The sequence below is a fragment of the Rutilus rutilus genome (genome assembly GCF_951802725.1).
Source record: "Rutilus rutilus genome assembly, chromosome: 8".
Lineage (NCBI taxonomy): Eukaryota > Metazoa > Chordata > Actinopteri > Cypriniformes > Leuciscidae > Rutilus > Rutilus rutilus.
In genome coordinates, this window is record NC_140222.1 from 16,137,506 (window position 1) to 16,158,932 (window position 21,427).

Genomic DNA, 21,427 nt, shown 5'->3' on the forward strand with positions numbered 1-21,427 from the left:
AAAATATTTCAAACATTGTCATGTGATCTTTTTATTTTGTGTGTTTAATCCAGTGAGTGACATTCATCGCCTCAAAAATTAGTTAATTTAAATTTTGTGTAAAAACGTCTGAAACATCTGGCATGCTGACCAAATTGTGGAGATGTTTAAAATGCAGTCGACAATGTCACGACATTTGTCACTCTGGAAATTAAAAGGTCAAGTGCATTACGTGGGATCCATTTTTCCATGCAATGTGCTCTTGTATACTACACATTTTGGACACATGGAAATTTGACATACTGTCCAAAGTACACAATATATAAAGCAATAAGAGTATTGGTAAAACTTTAGGTTACACTTTTTAAGGTGTCATTGTTACAGTGTAATTAGATATTTAAGTACTGAGTAATATTAAGCAACTACATGTACTTACCCTAGGGTTATGGTGGGATTAGGATTTGGTTGCAAGTAATTGTGCATAATTTACTGTTATTACAATTGTAAGTACATGTAATGTAACAAGGACACTGTAAAATAAAATGTTACCAAACTTTATTTTAAGGTGACACAGTTACATGTTGCTACATGTACTTAGAGAAATAATAGTAAATTGTACATAATTACAAGTAACTAACCCCAAACCAAACTCTAACCATAACTAGGAGGACACATAGTTATTATTACTCAGTACTATTTGAGTAAGTGCAATGTAACTGTCACCTTAAAATAAAGGGGTTCACTTTAATTTAAGGTGTTCTTGTTACAGTGTAATTCTACATTTAAGTACTGAGTAATATTAATTAACTACATCTAGTCTACTTACTATAGGGTTAGGATTAAGATTAAGTTTAGTTTAGGGTTTGTTACATGTAATTATGAATAATTTATAGTAACAATTACTATATAAACTCAATGTAACGTGTAACAAGGACACTGTAAAATAACGTTACCAAATAAATTTGAACAAGAGTATGTGTCGTTTACTTTTTTTTGTTGTTGTTTTTTGTATGAATGAATGAGGCATTTATATAGCGCTTTCATATGTACTACTGTACACCCAAAGCACTTTACAGTCATATCAGGGAATCTCTCCTCAACCCCCACCAGTGTAGTAGTAGTAGGCAATGTAGTAGGCCTAGGCTATAGTGTTTATCTTCCAAGTCTGTATACGGAGTCAAAAAAGATATTAAAATCGCAGCTGAAATTACTTGCACTTAATTAGTTAGCCTACAATGGACATGGAAGGTCAAGAGGCAGTGGCTATTCCACAGTAGCTGCATACAAACTCCCACAGTTTGTATTACATTAGTTGAAAAATGCTCAAATTTGCGTGGTGCACATACGATACAATATGCATAGGCTACTCCAAAAATAGTAGGCTACGAGAAATATGGCAGTATGCTATTGTGAACAAATCCTTACTTTTAATTAAACAACTGCAAGATAAGAAAAAAAAAAAAAAAAAAAAAACATCTCTAACAGAACGCTTCCATTTACGATTCCTTCATCGTTTTTATCCTAAAGTTGAATGAACAAACTTACGGTGCTAAAGTCGCGCGGTCCGCACAGCTTCCCTTGAAATCGACAATAAAGTAACATCTCCTCGAGCTGATGCCCCAGACGGTCCAATAACTGCCTCATGGAGGGCTGAGAGTCTCGAGGAGGGGGCAAAAAGTGGTTGAAGTCCAGTATGCGCGATAACGGTGACCAGGGAGGCTCACTACTAGTTCCGTCATCGTGCGACGAGAGCGCGTCTCGAACCGCGGCGGACACCTGCCAATTTTTCCCGAAGAGCCCGAGCCACCGTCCCGCGCTAAAGATGTCCGGTTTTTTCATACGTCGCGGCAGTATGATGTTCTGGTTGCAAATCGTCACGGCGGGAAATACGAGGTGTTTAGCGTAAACCATCTGCGCCTTGGTGTACACCGGCGACGAGAGCAGGTATCGGACCCGGTTGGAGGACCAAGTGAGAAGAAGCGCCAACGCAGTCAAAAACGCCAGCAGCCACGCGACTCTGCGCGGGTACGAGCCGCTTAGAAAGACATGTCTTAATCCGTGAAATGTCGAGTGCTTTAAGAAGAGCTTGCCGGCTTCTTTCAGAAATCCTTCCGTGCGTTGTTTAGGTGCGGCGTCGCCTTGGCACATTTTGGAGAACGTTTGACGCGCAGTTTTACCTCAGAAGCGACGCGTTAAACGTTCCAGTGCTCTCCAAAACGAGTAATCATCGCGCGGTTCTGTTCCTGAGGCGGTTCGCTCGGGAAAGGAATCTGCAGATTCATCAAAACTGTTTAAAATACAGCGCTGTAGTGAATGAGGACGGTGAAATGCTATTTCTCCATATTTTCCCTCTCAGTGAAGCGAAATATAGCCCGTACAAAAGTCACAACTGTTGCCAGAAAAGGATACGGCGCCACATTTTCCTCGCGTCATGTGCTCTTGCGGTTCTGTCATACTGTAAATCTGCTCTGCACTTTAAGAAGTTCAATTTTCATAAATTCAGTCTAAGTAATTCACCGGGGAGTATTTTGTACCGCTCGTTTTGCAACAGCGCGAGCCTCGTCCCTTCCGCGCGCGCTCTGCTCTGCTCCTCTGTGAGCGCGTGCATCCTCTGCTGTCTTTTACTTCACTGAACTTTCTCATTGCAGTGGTTCTCCCTTTTTCCATTTTATTTGAAGAAAAAGTACGTATTTCTATGATAATTAACCACGAGTGATTTATTTTGACCCATAAGATGACAAAATCAAAAAAACATTGCCACATTTGAATAAAAAAATTAGCATTATGCATCATACTGATGATAAATTATAATGCTTTTTGTAAATAACCTATGTACATGAAATATAATTATATATATTTTAATTTTAATCTTAGATTAGGTCATTCTGAAAGCAAACATGCATTCATGAAATGGCAGCAGGTGATTTGTCTCTAAATTAATTCAGTGTGAAGTGTCAGTTTGTTAATATATTCATGGAGCATATCATCGAAAATAGCACCTATCACAAGCATACTCACCTTAACGTCAGCACATTCACTCTACTATCAAAATAAGGTTCATTTTTAATTAGCTAAATGTTGTACAATACATAATTCAGACCAATAATTACACCCTCCGTCCCTGTTAGACAGTAAGTGGGCTTGTTCTTAAGTTTGGGCTGTAAGTCAAACAGGCAAAAGTGGGCATAATGCCCGGCCCGCAGGTCATGGCCTACTTACCTTAACAATGTGTTCAAAGTCAATAACCCTTTTTTTCACTGGCAGGCTCTGAGATGCCTCACAAAGGGTGCTTGTCCAAATGTGTACATAACAGAGGACAGTATTGACCAGAACTCTGTGCCAAAATAAACCTGTAAACACCTGGATGCGTTCGGTCTTATGTGAAGTGAATGTTGGTGGGTGGATCTGTGGACATTAAAGCACTGTGTGTCCTCTTCCGTTTGTCCTTTCTTTTATTGAGGGAAAAAATATATGCGAGGAGCTATGAATGTCACAAATAAATTACAGTGAAGGTGTTGCGATTCACATTTGACATTTAATTTCAAAGTCACATTAAATATGTGCCAAGAAGAGGTTTTTAATGACAAAGAGAATTTCAGGCTCATGAAAACAATTAACAAGTTATTTTGAAAGAGAACAGATTGTGATGTACGCTGTAAGTATGCACAAATTACATTTCTTGAGACTTAGAAGAAGATTTGTTAAAGGTGCTCTAAGCGATGCTGGGTGACGTCACTTCTTGTTGACGTTCAAAGTATTGTCAAACAAAACGGAGGCTAGCTCGACCCTCCCTCCTCCTCATCCCGTCCCCTCCACCTCCCTTCCGTGCTTCCTGAAACAGTCATGAACCATTTAGAAAAAACAAACTGGATTGACCCACCTGTCCAGAAAAACAGAGCCACCTGAATTTCAGATTGGAAGCCCTTCTGCCGGCGGAGTTCTCGCCACCTTTTGAACGCTTTTCTGATGTAAATTCGGGACTTTGCACGTTCCTTCTCCTTTTCCCTATTTTTTGTTATTTGTTCATCGGAACGTTGTCTCTTTGGTCGTGTGTCGGCCATATAAAAATTCTCAAGAATATACATTTTTAACGTTAGTCGTTGTCATTGTCTAGAACATCTCTCCTCTAGCTAGCTAGCTCCACTCCCCACACCCCTCTTCATGTGCACGTGCACTAACCCCCCAACCCCCACCCCCAAATCGTTCTTGTCAGTTATTGGCTGGAACACTGTTTGTTATGTTTCGTGGTCCAGGCTGGGCCAGTTTGTTTTTGTTGCCGTTTGTGGAGCCTGGGCTGTCTACAGAGACTGCGTTTTTTTACAGTGTGTTCAGGGGACAGGCAGCTAGCGGATAGTGAGGAGATACTTGCTGTATGTGACAAAAAAAAATTGGCTTAAAAAAAACACGTGACATCACTTAGAGCACCTTTAAAGATAAATATTTTTAAATAATTTACTTAATTCAGTTTAGTAAATATTGTAATAAACTATGCAAAATATATTTAGAGAGTGATACAGGGATGATGTATTTTTGCAGGCTAAAACTCGAAAACGAGCATTTTAGCACTTCCGGTTTCATCATCCCGAAAGACAGTGTTTTTTTTTTTAATGGGTTTTTGTCAAATTTGTCAAGATTATCACGATGAAAAAAATATGTAAGAATCATAAGCTTTTGTTAGTCGCATACCTTATTTTCTGCAATAATCCAAAAGAAAATGGAAAAATCCTTTGTCGAGGGAACAAGGGTAATGCTGACTTTTGGTTTGACCTAAAAAAATGTGTCATCCAGGTACTACTCTATTGTCTATAATTATATAGATTGGATTTAGAAATGTTAAAATTATGAATAAACAATTAAGAATTGTGCTTTTATCTTCAAAAAGCTTCTTTTTTGTGTGTCACTTTTCAGTGAATTCTGGAATTCAGAAATTCTGTCACTCAGGCAGAAGGAATAGCAATGTTTTTTTTCTGAGACATATGCAGTTGGAATGGGACCCCAGTGGCAGTTCGTCATTGCACACCCACATGTTCGACAGTCACAGATGCTTTTTACAAGCGTCTTCATCAAAGAGGATGCAGCTCTGCCACGGGGACAAGCACACACTGAGCTACATCAACACCCAGATGAAGACGCATTAGTATTCGGCAAAAACTTGGTCTGCAGGCTTGGCGTCAAAGACCAATTTAATACAAGGAAACGGTGTTGTTGTTTGTTTGTTTTTTGGAGAAAAACTCCACACAGTTTGCTGCTGCAAACGAACAATGTTTTCTTTTAGATGCTGAAATGGGTTAAAAGATTGGAAAAATATTTCATCATATTGGTGAAGATAAAAAAAAAAAAACTAGAAGGTTGATGCAAGCCTCTTAAATGGATATGCACTGCTATTTTGTAAGAAAGGGTGATAGTACATCTCCTTGGGCCTGAAATAAAAAAGAAATGCTTTGAATTGTGTATAAAATGCTTCAGTAGTCTAGGTCCAAAAGTGGACCCTCTCAATGACGATTGAAAGGCAACCGCATGACCCTGAAAAAGTTGTATTCTTTACACAACATTGCACTGGGATACAAAAGGGTACTTTAAAGGGTTAGTTCACCCAAATATTATGTCAGTAATTACTCACCCTCATGTTGTTCCAACCTTGTTGTTGCGACTTTTGTTCATCTGCGTAACACAAACATTTTTGATTAAAGGGGTGGTATAATGCCCTTTAAAAAGGGATGTAAAATAAATCTCTGAAGTCCCCAGAGTGTGTGTGATGTTTTAGCTCAAAATACCCCACAGATATTTTTACATAGCATGTTGAAGTTGTCACTTTTTGAGGGGAAGCAAAAACGCCTTTTTGCCTTTGCAAAAACGAACGTTGTACGTCACACGCATCACACACATGACCAGCGTCGGCCAGTAGTGAGCCTTCGTTCTGATGTACAACACAGAAGCGCTGCGCTGTTACACTTCGTGAACTCACTCAGGAGGCCCACACAGAAGAAAATGAATAGTTGAATAAAGTCGTTATTTTTAACGTCGCTTGATAAACTTATGGTTGAGCCACTGTAGTCAATTGGACTATTTTAAACATTGTCTTTTCTAACTGTCTGGGCCGGCAAGTTTCGATCCCATAGAAGCCTATGGAGGAGTCATCCAGCTCTTAGATTTAATCCAAAATATCTTAATTTGTGTTCCGAAGATGAACGAAAGTCTTACAGGGTTGGAACAACATGAGGGTGAGTAATTACTGACAGAATTTTCATTTTTGGGTGAACTAACCCTTTAACATTGAAAATGTCTGATTCAGTACAAACCAGAACATATAGGGCCCTATTTTAACGATCTGAAATGCAAGTATCAAGCGTGAAACGCAAGTAACTTTGTGGGCGGGTCTTGGGCGCTGTTGCTATTATACCGGCGGGATAAATGACTCTTGCGCCCGACGCAAATCTAAAATGGGTTGGTCTGAAGTAGCTATTATTCATAGGTGTGGTTTGGCGGTAACGTGAAATAAACCAATCAGAGCGACATTTCATATTCCCTTTAAGAGCAGGCGTGCTTATTCCATGGCGGATTGCTATTATAACGGCGGATTTGCCAGGCGCACGCCAGGAGTGGTTCACAGCCGAGGAGACCGACGTTCTCGTCAGGGCAGTAAAACACAGAGAAGTGACAGTATATGGGGATGGGAGAAACCCACCCAAATTAGCTTCGGTTAAACAGGCGTATAATAATTTGGGTAAATGTGTAAGCTAGATTTATGCCTTTTTTTCACATCTTCATGGACACAACAATGATTTCCCTCGTGTGTTAATATTGTTCCTTGTAATAATGTATGGTTTTCTAAAAATTAGAACTGCTGCATCTGTGTAGATGAGATAAGCAAAGTGCATGCGCGTTGTGCACATGCTACATTGATTATGGCCAAGCATGCGCCCTTAAAATAGCATATGAATAACATGCGCAACGCGCAACGGAATTATTTTCTAAACCTGCAAAATAGCACCAGGGAACGTTTGCGTCGGAACATGCCTCCTCTTTGCGCTGAACCGCCCCCGGGAGCGCAAATTCATTTCCTAATTTACCGACGTGCGTCTGTGGAGGGAAAAGTCAGCTCTCCGCTGTTTTACTATATTTAAACCATGGTAAATTTTCATCAGTGTGTTAGCTGAGTGATACTGAAGTCTAGCAGAGATGGCCAGTGGGTTTAGGAAGAGACTCGAACCATGACAAAGCCACAACTGAGACAGCATTTGAAGGGAAAAAACGTTTGCAGCCCAAAATAGCCATGGTGTGCTCTAGAGTGGTTTATTTCACGGTGAACAAAGGGAAAACAAAAAAGCACGACAGCAATACAGCTCCTTCCAACATTACAAATAAGAGCTCATTGATTTCTTCAGTCAAAGTAAAGCTCTTCTTGCCTAAATGGAAGATTCTGTATTTCTTAAGGGAAATTAAATTTGATGAAGATTGATTTCTTCATCTATTGAAATGCGACTTACATGTTCAATTCCAAAATGTTTATTTTATTTTATATGGAGTAGTTTTATTTATTTTATACTAATTCTCTAAGTTCTCTTTAATTGAAAAATATGCATTTTCATTAATTTATACATGGTTGCAATAACATTTAGTTGCACAAATTTTATAACAATATTTTAAACAATAACACATTTTGAGTGCCATTGTTTAAAAATGCTATTGACTGAAATTTCAAAGACATTCGGTTGTTATTCTTTCAAATCTAATGCCATATGTATGTATGAATGTATGTATGTATGCAGGGCCGGAGTGGGGCCACTTTTCAGCCCGGGAGTTTCAGGCCCAAGACCGGTCCACTTTTTCCATGGTGGAATTCCAAATTAGCACTTTTTCCAAATTGGATAAATGAAGCAACAGTTCAGCTCTTACTATTGTGTAGTTTATATTAAAGGGATACTCCAATTTAAAATGCAAATTCTGTCATCATATACTCACCCTCATGTTGTTTCAAACCTGTATGAATTTCTTTCTTCTGCTGAACAGAAAGTAAGATATTTAGAAGAATATCAGTAACCAGACAGTTTCTGGTCTCATTGACTTCCATAGTAGGAAAAAATATATACTATGGAAGTCAATGAGACCAGAAACTGTCTGGTTACTGATATTCTTCTAAATATCTTCCTTTCTGTTCAGCACAAGAAAGAAATTCATACAGGTTTGAAACAACATGAGGGTGAGTATATGATAAAAGTGGAGTATCCCTTTAATACCATGGTTCAACAAATAATGTAAAGGTTAAATAATAATTCACTTAGACTTTAGAAGCAATTGCGACTTTATTTCACACAATTCTGACTTTATCTTGCAATTCTGACTTTATAACATGCAATTGTGACTTTATTTCACGCAATTGCGACTTTAATTCACGCAATTCTGACTTTATATCTCACAGTTCTGAGAAATAAAGTCATGTAAAGAGATGTAAACTCGCAATGTGAGATAAAAAGTTTAAAATGTTTTATTTTGTGGCGGAAACAAGCTTCCATACCTCCTGGCCTCTTCCTCCCATCCATCCTCCCTGACGCGTACCGTTACGGTAGGGCCGGCCCAGCTATCGGTAGGCACCGGCGGTGCCGCGGTAGCCTACTCCTGAGAAAACGTTTTGGAAAAGACGGGCTATTGACCCAACCAACTCTATAGGAGGGGAGGGGAGGGGAGAACTCCCTCAACATGGTACAACCCATTCAGAGGCTGCGCGCTGCGGCTGCGGTGTCAGAATGTGGAACGTGTGTAGCCTAATGTAACTAACGTGACAAATGTGAAAAAAAATATATATAATAATTCCTCGACCGGCCCAAAAGTGAAGCGGTAATATATTTAAGTATATTACAAACTTTTCATTTAGACCCTAAAGAATCATATTAACTTGTACAAAAATGGCATATGACCCCTTTAATATCATTGCTGTCTTGAGATTTTAAAGAGATCACATCAACAGATTTAGCCAAATATTATAAACTAGTATCACAGCTGGTTTGACAGTCCTGTTTTTTACTTAACATACTGCATACTAAACCCAGACCTCAGACACTACTAGTGTATGCTGTATAGGCTATCAGCACCAAGGCTGAAGACAAGTGTCCTCTGCGGAGAGTCTGCAGCTGTGGAAGGAGACGACGAATCTCTCACACGATAATAGCTCATTCAGTTTTGACGATGGTAGACGAGCTTCGGTTTTATTGAAAGAATGGTGAACGAGAAGAGGCGAAAGAGAGATAAATAAATAAATAAATAAAAAACTAGACAATGCAGCCGTGGATGAGGAGAGAGAGAGAGAGAGAGAGAGATTGAATTTTTCTCTAAACCCAATGAGCTGCACTTTAACATTCTTCGGGAAAGATAAAAATGTGCCTCAGGAGAAGAACGGTCATGACATTTGACGAATTTTCATGAGAAATCATGATCAAAGCATTTGAAATATTTGAGTTTCAAGAAAGATGCGGTTATAGTTGGGGGGAAAAACGTTCTAGATGTTTGAATCAGAAGAGTGAACAGAATCAAAACATTAGAAGAATGTTTGAAAACACGCAAGTCAGGAAAAAATACAAATCAATAGATTCAAGAGAATTTATGTTCTTAATATTCCAAGGTAAAGGGTAAAAAACAAACAACAAAAAAAGACAATGAAAAATTCCTAATCGAGAAAGAAATGACCAAGCGGCTTGAATTCAGAGGGGGAAAAAATCTAACTATCTGAAGAACAAAAATGTTCAAAATGTTTGAATCAGAAATTCTAATAATTAAATGCACAAGAAAGAATGTCCAAAACATTCAAATAGACAGATTTTTTTGTATAATTACATTTGAATAGAAAAGACATTTAAAATGTTCAGGGGGAAAAACTGTCAAATGGCTTTTTCTTTCTTCAAAATGCTTAAATTTTAAAAAGATTAAAGAGAAAGATCTCTCAAATGAAAGCATGTTAAAAAAAAATCCAAATCAAACAATGTTCAAAACGTCAAACAGCGACATGATGTTCAAATTCTACAACTGAAGGTACATTCAAAATGTTGAATTCGCAGAAGCAACTAAAAATTATGTATTTTGCAGGCCAGACAAGTAATTTGGTGAGGTCAATTTGTAAAGAAAGACTACACACCTGCGCACATATATATTCAAACGCGCATACCTATAGACTGAACACGTAATATGCATCACCGTTTTCACAGATTCAGGTTTTGGAAGTTTACACGGAGATAACGTTTTTCAAAAATGTTTAAAACTTGCACCCTGGAACCTATTTCAAGGTTTGCGTTTTCGAGCCACCAAACACTGTTGTTGTGCAAATGAACAGCCAGAACACATTAAAAGTTTTCTGAATCAAAAACTAACTTTAGCTGGACAATAACTTTATTCTAGAGCTGCTGTAAAGACAAAACCATCTCTGTTGCTTTGATTTCCTATTATCACTGTAAAGCTGCTTTAAAGCAATCTATATTGTTAAAAGCGCTATATAAATGAAGATGACTTGACTTGACTTCACATACTAAATATGCGATTTCGGATGCAGCCAAGGAAAAAGCGCCATCAGGCGAGTCAGTGTGTGTTAGTGAGGCGGGTCTGATAAATGACTCTCAGACGGGTTGAACTGAACCCTTCTGCATGGGCCAGCTGCTCCGGCTCACTGCGGATATGAATCTTGTTCACATGACTAACCTTTAAAACAATGCCCGTGCATGAGAATGAAAACATCTCCAGAAACAATCTCTACAGTAATTAACACTGTCATTTTCCCAGAATTCCATGAGAGCCTCATAAAGATAAACAGCTATTTTCAACACAACCTTGCTACAGGTCAGATTTCCCAGCAGTCTATCTTGTCAGTTTTTCAGAACAGCGGGACATCAAAGTCTTGCCCTTAGATGCAATATTCTCAGTCAGAGCCATTCTTACATTTAAACTCAATTTAATTTTTCACCTCAGGTGACCGTCTGAACATCACTGATTTCCGTCGTCTCCTCTTCTGCCTCATGAGGAGTAATTATTTAAGTTTGTTTGATCTCAAATTGTCTTTGAAACAAGACACAATGATGGCGCCTGATTCATTTCCAAAGTCACGCCGAAGGTTGTTTAGGTTTAATTTCTGTGGAGCAAAAATGAATCTCAAGTCAGACTTTGATGCTAAAATGAAATCCATATTTCATCAAAATGAATGACTAAATGAGAAGGTTCTGTAGATATTACCCTATAGAATTCACAATGGACAAATATGCCTCCATGTGAAAAAAACATAAAAATTGAAAGCATCAAACTCATTCAATTCAACATGAATTATCCCTTTAAAAGAAGACTGTAGCTCACAAGGACACAGATCAGCATTACAAATACAGATTTCAAATATCATGGTGAATGAAATAATGTTTTGAAGGTCATATTTCACCGCAAACATTTACACTTATGCATTAAGCAGACAATGTTTTCTAAAGCGACTTACAAAAGAGGAACAAAATCAATTTGTTAAAGTGCCAACAATATTCCTAAAATACAATGACAGGTTTTTAGACCAGATGTATTCAATCCTGCTCCTGGGGACCCACTGTCCTGCATACTTTAGTTCTAACCCTAATTAAACAAATGATCACTTGAAAATACACATGCAGGTGTACTGAAGCAGAATGGAAATAAACTTTGCACGTTGGAAATAAACTTTACCTTTCGTCTGATAGAAATGAAAACTAAAACTGTGTGTCATCAGCATATGGTAGAAGAAACTCTGTGCCTGTATAATAGGCCCCAACAATGTAATGTATATGGAGAAGAGGAGGGGTCCAAGAACTGAGCCTTGAGGTACCCCCGTGATAGGTTGATGTGCTTTTGATGCCTGGTTGAAAACAACTCTTTCAAGTGTTTGCACTATGAATGGGAGGATAGAGACAGGTCCTCTGTATTACACCACTAGATTAGGACGCAAGCTAGAGCAAACAAAAATACTAAGATATTTTGCATCATGATCACAGTTATTTTCATCAAAATTAAGTAAATTTCTGCTCCAATATCTCATCACTAATGGATCTGGACATTTGTTTTATAATATAACCAGTTTATATATATATATATATATATATATATATATATATATATATATATATATATATATATATATATAAAGTAAACTATAAACTATAGACTTCAGATGCAAAAGCAAAAGTCCGTCTAAAGTTTTTGTTTAATATTACAATTTTTATCAGGCTCCTATGCATAGGTTTCTACCCAAGTACCAGCATTTCTGAATGGGCTGAGGCTGGGATTTAGTGAGTTTGAAGTGGAAGTATTTGATGAACGTATACTATGTGCGGAGAGCATTCACTCAATATTATTATCTCATTTTTGACAGAAGTGGCTTTTGCATCGGAGGTCTTCAAATATAAATATATAAATATACATATATAGATTCACCCATCAACACAAAGCATCTGAACTCATCTAGGAAGCTGTACTTCTCTTTCCTGCTGTCTGAATCACAGAGAGTCTGTCCAGGGTCTATTAATACAGCTCCAGGTACACCTCAGTGTGTGTGTGTGTGTGTGTGTGTGTGTGCGTGAAGGAAAAGCGGATAACTGTGGTTGTCAGACACACAGAGCAAGAGTAATGAGTCAGGACGTGTCAACTTCACACTGCAGGAAACACACACTTGTGTGTGTGTCAGAGAGACTTCAACACCTGGTTGACCTCATATCTGAATCTCTTCCTTTACTTATCCTGCTCACTTCCATCCAAGGGCCCTTTAAATTGAATTTCACTCCAGCATTTTATTGAGAACTATTTCATTCCCTCCAAAATGTCTGCTTCACTTCTGAGCTGCGAGCTTATCAAATACAAGCATTTAATATGCCGTTACAAACAGATCAGACAGTGGTTAATGAGTCAGGCTTTAACTCATAACATAAATGTAATGGAGTAAAATTATAAAATACTTAAATATAAACTGTATGTAGTGCTTTTAAAGCAAACTTCTCAAGGCACTTCACAGAGTAAAATAAATTCAACAACAATATACCAAACAAATAAATAAATAAATAAATACAATTATTATCCTAAGAATGATGCATTCCTGAAATTCCTCAAAGGCTAAACTGGAATAAAAATGTGTTAAATTTCTGTCCATCAAAAAGTGTTAAATACCAGTTATTGCACAGACAAACAGAATCTACTACTTAATGCCTCAAAAGAACTCTTTAAACTTATATAAAACCCATACATTTAGTCAAATAACTAGTTAGCTTTCCTGCAAATTCATGTAAACCTGTGCACAATCTGATTGGAGCCAGTGATTTTTACAAGTGCTTGCCATTTCTGTGTGCAATATGTATCAGAAGCAAGTATACAAGTATGAATGAGCTACGAAAACACATCTATGCACAAAGACATGCTTCTGTGACCTTTAAGGAATAATCAGACACCTGAAATCTCTCAGATACTATATGATTCAAGGCTCTCTGGCTCTCCACAATTGATTTAACCTTCAGATCTGACGTTATCTGACTCAATTAGGAGCAGCTGAACTGTGTAACTCGGCCAAGTGTGAATCGCTTCAAAGGTGAGTTTAAAAACGTGAAACTTTCACATCCTGAACCCAAACACCACAAATCCTACCGGTTTCAGATGGCCTTCTTTACTCAGTATGACGGATTAAAACATTAAGAAGCCATTAGTGATTAAGTAACGAGCCAATTAGCCGTGATAAGTTCTTATTGGCACATTTCGGGGTCAGGTCGGGCCCATACATCACGCTCCTTGGATCCATTTATGGGATTTACACCCTCTTTACACCATTTCACTTTTTATTTTTAGAGCCCATTTTCTACTTTCCAATATTTTGGCCCATATTTTAATATCTCAGACAGCACTCAAGCTCCAATTAAGGCAAGACACTACATGCAAACACATTGTTTTTTCATGCACTGGTCAATTGTTTTGAGCTTTTTGGAAAGAAAACATCTAAAATACACAGTTATATATTTATTTTATGACACTTTATTTGCATCGGTAGACTTCAAGTACATTACATATCTTCAAAGGTTGAGTTTTTTTCAGCAGCTTTAGATACACCAAACTTTAAAGGTTTATTCCTATCTGTATTCTAAAAGTTTTTGCAGTGGCTCATTTATAATTCACCTTATTTAACATTTTATTCCTAAAACAGGGTGAACATTTATTTTCTGTCTGTTGACAGTATTTTCTGACTTATGGAGTGATAAAGAGATATCCAAAAACCCCTCTGTAAAAAAAACAGTCTTTTACTGTAATATGTAATTTGTCAACAACATGAAACAAATATTGAACCTGGCTTTATCCAATGTTTAGATTTCAGTTCTGTAAATACATGCAAATTAGTGCAAATTTAATTAGAAAATGCCTTATTTGCATACTTAAACATACCATTTCAGAAAACTTGTAATAGAAAACAATTGCCGTAATGGACTGTGATTGGTCAACTGGGGAAAGTACGGTGATTTCTATTAGTTAATGTTTTACCCTATTACCCTGTAGTGTCTTGCCTTAAAAGTGAGGTACAGGTATGTAAGAATTTTTATGTTTAAATACACTTTCCTATACCAGTTTAGGGTTCATTGACTACTATTAGTATGCCATTCATGGTTTTATGTCCCCCAAAAGTGTAAACATTGAGCCTTTCAGGCAACATATAACCATTGAGAGAGGACCGCTCAGATGTGTCAATCTCTTTGCAGCTGAACGTGAGAGTTTGGGGCGTGGCTACTGTAGTGGGCGGAGCCAGAGGGTGCTTAACCGCTGTGAGACCATGGCTGACACATTACATGGGAAAAGACAATGATTCATTGAGTGTAAGCCAAAATTCACTGCATTTAGACCTTCAAAGCTTAAAAAGATCATGAAGGCATCAAAGCGAATAATAATAATAATTCGTTACATTTATATAGCGCTTTTTCTGAGACCTCAAAGCGCTTTACATATGGAAGGGGGGAATCTCCTCAACCACCACCAATGTGCAGCATCCACTTGGATGATGCGACGGCAGCCATATTGCGCCAGAACGCCCACCACACACCAGCTTACTGGTGGAGAGGAGACAGTGATGAAGCCAATCAGTGTATGGGGATGATTAGGAGGCCATGATGGACAGAGGCCAAGGGGCAAATTTGGCCAGGATGCCGGGGTTACACCCCTACTCTTTTTCGAAGGACATCCTGGGATTTTTAATGACCACAGAGAGTCCTTACGTCTCATCCGAAGGACGGTGCTCTTTTGGCAGTATAGTGTCCCCGTCACTATACTGGGGCATTAGGACCCACACAGACCACAGGGTGAGCACCCCCTGCTGGCATCACTAACACCTCTTCCAGCAGCAACCTGGTTTTCCCAGGAGGTCTCCCATCCAGGTACTAACCAGGCTCAGCCCTGCTTAGCTTCAGTGGGCAACCAGTCTTGGGCTACAGGGTGATATGGCTGCTGGCAGGGTGCGAATGGGGCATTGCGCTACAATGGACGCTTCAATACCATACAGCATCATCAAGCTCCTGTTCAGAAAGATAATTGTACCAGTTTATAATATTTACTCAGCCTCAAACAGTTTTTGGCAAGTCATGTCAGATACTTTGATGGGTTTATTGTAAGCTAGAGGCTTGCGTTAGCTCTAGACAGAGTTTAGTCTACTTAGTTGCTTACTCATGATAAATAGCTACAAAGCTAAAAGTATTCCTAATAATATGTTGACCCTTTTATTGAAACTAGTCTACTTTTACCTGTTTGGACATGCCTTCACAAGCTCCAGTAAGAGCTGTGTTTGTGATGTTTGAGTTGGGGAGGTGTGACGTGCCAAAGGGGCGTTTGCAAATTCTGCTTTGTTTTTGTAATTCCACCAGGTGCCACTAGTGTTGGAGGAACTACATACTTCACCTTTAAATTAATAATATGACTCAATTAAACATTTAATTGAGATGTGAATAAGATCTGTAGAGAACAGCTGTAAGCATCTGAGCATCTTCACTGGAGAACTTTTTCACACATCTATACACCTCTGAAGGACGTCATAGCGGGCTGAGTGTAGGTTAATTGTTGATTGTCTTTGAGATAATGCTGCACATCCATCACTGAAATAAGTCGTCTGGCGTTTCTGGCTTCCCTTATGGCAGGTATGAAAACACACAGTGAATCAGAGCTCTCAGTAGTCAGTTGTGTAAGATATGTTGGAGCACAGCTTGCTCCAGACCCTGAGAACACAATTACTCACTTTCAATGCGTTGCCATTGGTGATGGAGATCATCCTCACACCTCCGGCTTTACCACAGTAAACAAAGCCGAGTTACATTCATCACAACACTATTCTGAACAAGTGTGGGTATGAAAGTCGCAGAAAGGTACTTTGTGCAGATTGTTTTTGTGCTGCAGACTGACGTTTACGCCAGCTCGACTCACCTGAACGATACTCTGTTGCACTTGAACTTTCAAATGTCTTGTGAAAATACAGAGGATGAAAATCCATCTTCTATAAATCATTCAGCAGACAAAATGTTAGGTCAACATAAAATGGTGATATACAAATTAAATATAAAAATATAAATACTTAAAACTTACATGAACTAGTCATTATGAAAAAGTAAATATAAAAACAATATAAAATATATAAAAGTAAAAATGTGGACGGGACTTATCATATACAAGAAATTGACAGGATATTAAACTGTATATACAAATATTTATATAAACTTACATGAACCGGGCTTATAAAAAGTAATATAAATATATAAAAACAAAAAAGTTAAAAACTAAGATTTTAATGATATCATCTAACAATGAAAGTCGTTTCAGAGCCAAAGATATTTGATTTGGTTAGAATTTACAGCTAATTTTTACAACAAACCCTTTTTTCTTTAGAATAATGTGTGTGATACGTGGTGACGTGCAACACAGACGCACTACGCTTAAACACTACGTGAAAAGACTCGAGGCCCAGAGAGAAGGAAATGAAAAGTGGAATAAAGTCGTTATTTTTGTATTCAAAAAGTATTCTCGTCGCTTTATAAACTTAAGATTGAGCCACTGGAGTCACTTGGACTATATTAACGATGTCTTTAATACATTTTCTGGGCCAGCAAGTTATGGTGTCTTAGAAGCCTATGGAGGAGTGATCCAGCAAAGTAGATGTTGTGGCTGCCTTGAGCCAGGCTGTTGCTTTAAATGTTTTATTGGGCTTCACAAGCTCATATTCATAAAACAAATGAACTTGACTCTTCCTTTTGTAAATGCATGTTATTTTTTGATGGAGCTCAACGTTCAGTGGACTGAAGGAGTCTGAGTCTGTTGAGTAAGTGTTATTCTCTGTGTTCTGGTGCCCTCTATTGTTCAGACAGCAACAGTGACATCAGACACATTAAAAGGAAACATTAAATGAGACTTCTGCATGAACAGAAATTAATTAGTAGTTCCCTTAGTGGTGTTTACTGAAGCATCACTATCACAATTGAGTACAGAGTGACTTGAACAAATTACTTATCCTCAATATAAAACTTTGGCATGCAACTGTTCCTGCACCTAGCAACCACCTAAGACTCACTAGCAACCACATAGCAGCAACCTGGCAACTACCCAGATCACTCTAGTAACTGCACAGCAACACTCATGCAACCACACAGAACTCCCTAGCAGCCGCACAGCAACACTCAGGAAAACACCCTAGCAACTGCATAGCAACACCATAGCAATTACCTAGAACACACTAGCAATGGCAAACCAACACACAACCGCATAGCAATATTCTGGCAACCCACCCAATACACCCTAGTAATGCAAAGCCACACTTGGTGAAACACCCTAGAAACCACACAGCAGCACTCTGGTAACCACCCAAAACACTCTAGCAACTGCATAGCAACACCTTAGCAACTACCCAGAACACAATAGCAACCGCAAAGCAAAACTTGGGAAAACACCCTAATAACTGCATAGCAACACCCTAACACCTCCCAGAACATACTAACAACTGCAAAGCAAAACTTGGGAAAACACCCTAGCAACTACCCAGAACACACTAGCAGCCGCAAAGCAACACTCAGGGAAATATCCTAGCAACTAGATACCAGCACCCTATAAACTACCCAGAACACCCTAGCAACCACATAGAAACACTCTTGCAACCACCCAGAACACCCTAGCAACCACATAACAATACTTTAGGAAACACTCAGAACACACTAGCAACTACATAGCAACACTCTAGGAACTCATGCAATTAATCAGATTTATTTTTAAAGCAAATCGATTAACAGTCCTATGAAGTCTTTAAAAGGAAGAATTTCCACACCTCCACACTTCCACACATACATGCCAACAAAACCTCTGGTCAAACACTGGAAGCTTTCAGTGCGATAGCTGTCATCATCGTTAAATAGCCGTGCGATGAATTAGCATTTCCCAGAGCCCTGCGTAAGCGTCTCTGAGATTTATGAAGGGACCGGAGCCAGAGCTGGAGAGAAGCTGCTGTGAAATGTGCTTTTTGGCCTGGTTAATATTGGATGAGCTGCTGTCATCAGTGCCGACTCTCAGATAAACCACCAAGATCAAGTTAAGATTATACACTCAAGGTCAAATTGAACACTAGCAGACACTTCTTAACGCTTAAGGCAGCAAATACAGCTTCAGATAAAGTCTAGACCATGCTTTTATCTTGAAGAGTCTTAAATGACAACCCACTTATTGATTCCACATCTATAATTAACTGTATTTAATTTGATAGTCTTTTTTTTCTAGCCCCATTCAGCAGTTTAGATAACAGATTCCTTCAGCAAGAATAGTACACCATCTGGCAAAAGAAATCCATCTCAGAGGAACTACATATGAAAATTTTCTGAAGAAGGCTACTGTTTGTCCTTGCAAAACTATGCAATTTGGTTGCTAGGGTGTTGTGAGTGGTTTCTAGGCAAAAAAGGGCCAGTCCTAGAGTTTAGATAGCCTATGGCATGAGTCCCTTTTTAATTAAAGTCTGTGGGATTTTATTGTCCATCAGGTGAACATATAAAACTTGATCACTAAGGCTACGTTCACACTGTCAGTCCAAATCCGAATGGAATCTGATCTCTGATCTGTTCCATGCCACTCTTTAAATATATATCCAGAAATGCGATTTGAATAGAATTTCAAACCACATATGAATGTAGTTCAAAATGGATTTGTAAAAATCGCATTTCGAGTGATTTTTATATTTTTATTTTTTATTTTTTCACACTTGCTAAATCTAGATTCGGATTTTAATCGGATATGAACAAAAATCGAATTTGGACTGACAGTCTGAACGATGTTTAAGAAAATTGCTAATTGCTAATAGTCACATTTACAGTTCCTCTGCGAATTTTCAGGGGTGCAATCCAGTAATTTCAATAACAATCCAGGCAATCGGGAATTTCGTGTGACACCATGTCCTGATCAGCGTAATGATAACCTCAGGTATGGTTTATATGCTTTAAATGTCATTTTGCGTGCCCTTTATATCCATACTGAAAGCGTCAATGGATAATTCACCTCAGATCTTAGGAATAAAGATTATATGTATATATATATATAAAATTATATGAAAGGAAACGAGCATTCAAACTGTGAACTCAATGTAAAAAAAACAAGTGCATTCAACGACAAAAATCGTTTCAGTCAGTACTGTATGTATTTTTAATAAAATTAAAATGGTGTGATTTGATTGAGTAATGATCAAAAACTTTAGATATAGAAAGATATATTACTATGAATGGGAGAAAGTGCAACACGCAATATGACGGATATATAAGAGCCAATCGCCCATTGGTAAAGTCATGATGTAACTGCAGCTGCCAATAGAAGCTCCGGATGCTATAGAAACATCTGAAATGGCATACTCTCTTGAGTAGGTACTTATTTTGAATAAGTACTGTAGCTAATTACTTTGTGACTGTTAAAAATGTATGTTCTATATAGTGTATATATATATATATATATATATATAGTATAACATTATAGTAACATTAGCCATGTGGTTATAATCATGTGTCGCTTGATAATGTCGCTTCACTGCCATTCACAAATCCTCTCCCGCGGCCTCATGGGATAGTTAAGCGTCCATCATACGCACACTTCAGAATCTCGCCGGGAATTTATAGATCATCCGAGGAGTTTTCTCCGACTGTTTTTCGAATACTATGTATTCGGATATACTACACTGTTGGCGTGCTGTTTTTCACATGCTATATAGTATAGGAAAGAAGAAACCATATTTATGATACAGTTGTCGTCAGATTTCATTGGTGATTTCAAATTTGAATTTTAACTGTAAGCTTGGTGAACAGCTTTGGCCATTCAAAGAGACAGGAGATAGGAGCTATACTTGCATGACTGAAAAGATGGCCGCCACATGAAATGTCTTGCCTGAAAGGGACTTTGGTACTGATCAATTTCGTAGTGAGTGCAGTGTGCTTGCAGAGAGACTCCGCCCACAAACTCTTCTAATTGGCTATAATTTTGTTGCGTTTTCTGATTGATTTTTTTATTTTGTTTTCTGGTGTGGACAGAAAAATTGCTTCACGTCTGGTTAGAACACGGTGTGAGGGTGAAAGATTTCCCCATTCAGTTTTCACAACTGGCTCAGTTGGTGATACGAATTCACTACATTGACCAACAGAAATCTGCTAGGGTGCTTGGTGAGCTGTACTTCAATACATCACTACACTATTGACAATAGATAATGGATGTTTTTTACTAACGTAATCCGCTGCACTTAATGACCCGAGTAGTTGCCTACTTGACTGCACGACTGGGCATGCAGAATGGTGAAACTAGAGCTTGTGCTCTGGAGGTGAAAAAAGATCCTCGTCTAATGGAGCTGGAGGAAGTGGGACTCGAATTCTGCCCCGAGACGGAAAGATGAGCTGCCCGTCTGCTTGGCACAGCCCCACCTCATATCGACCCGCCCAAGCGCTCCTCTAAATATCTGTCAATCGATGGAGACTCAAAAACAGTGAACTCACATTCTTAGTGTCGCAAGAATGATTAGCAAACAAGGTTGTGATTAGCAAAGAACACTAGCATTGACTGACTGAGCTGGCTAATATGAGCTGATACGCTAGTTGAACCATTAAATGTGGAGTATATAATCCAGATACCATGCATTTATGCTTGTGGGATGCTTTGTTCGTGTGCATATGGCGGATCATCCGTTCTGCACCTTTTAAGTAAGTTGATAATACATCCCACCGGAGGCATCAGATAATAAACATTCATTATCAGAGCGCGGCCGGCGGCGTTTAAAACCCCACATGAACTTACCAGGCAGGAGACTAAATATACTTAAGAGCTCTAAACCGATTCTTCAATAAGCACTACCAGATATATTCTTGGCCTTTATGGCGAAGCACCACATAATTCACTCAGCTCAATAAGAGCTCGACTCGCGGGAGATCTCGAATGCCATGAGCGCAGGCTA

The 21,427-nt window shown here is 38.5% G+C and overlaps 1 protein-coding gene across 4 annotated transcripts in view; it reads right to left on the reverse strand.

Annotated features, from left to right (window-relative positions):
• asic1b (acid-sensing (proton-gated) ion channel 1b) overlaps window positions 1-21,427 on the reverse strand; it is a 189,603-nt gene that overhangs the window by 36,463 nt on the left and 131,713 nt on the right. Inside the window, exon 1 of one of the 4 annotated variants that reach the window (XM_084417369.1) lies at window positions 1,525-2,255. The exons of 2 other annotated variants lie outside the window; for them this stretch is intronic. In XM_084417369.1, the coding sequence (XP_084273495.1) occupies window positions 1,525-2,127 (603 nt within the window). In that variant the 5' untranslated portion in view covers window positions 2,128-2,255. Of the gene's footprint in view, window positions 1-1,524; window positions 2,258-21,427 lie in introns of those variants that run through there. One more of the 4 variants, XM_084417371.1, reaches the window with a different exon arrangement.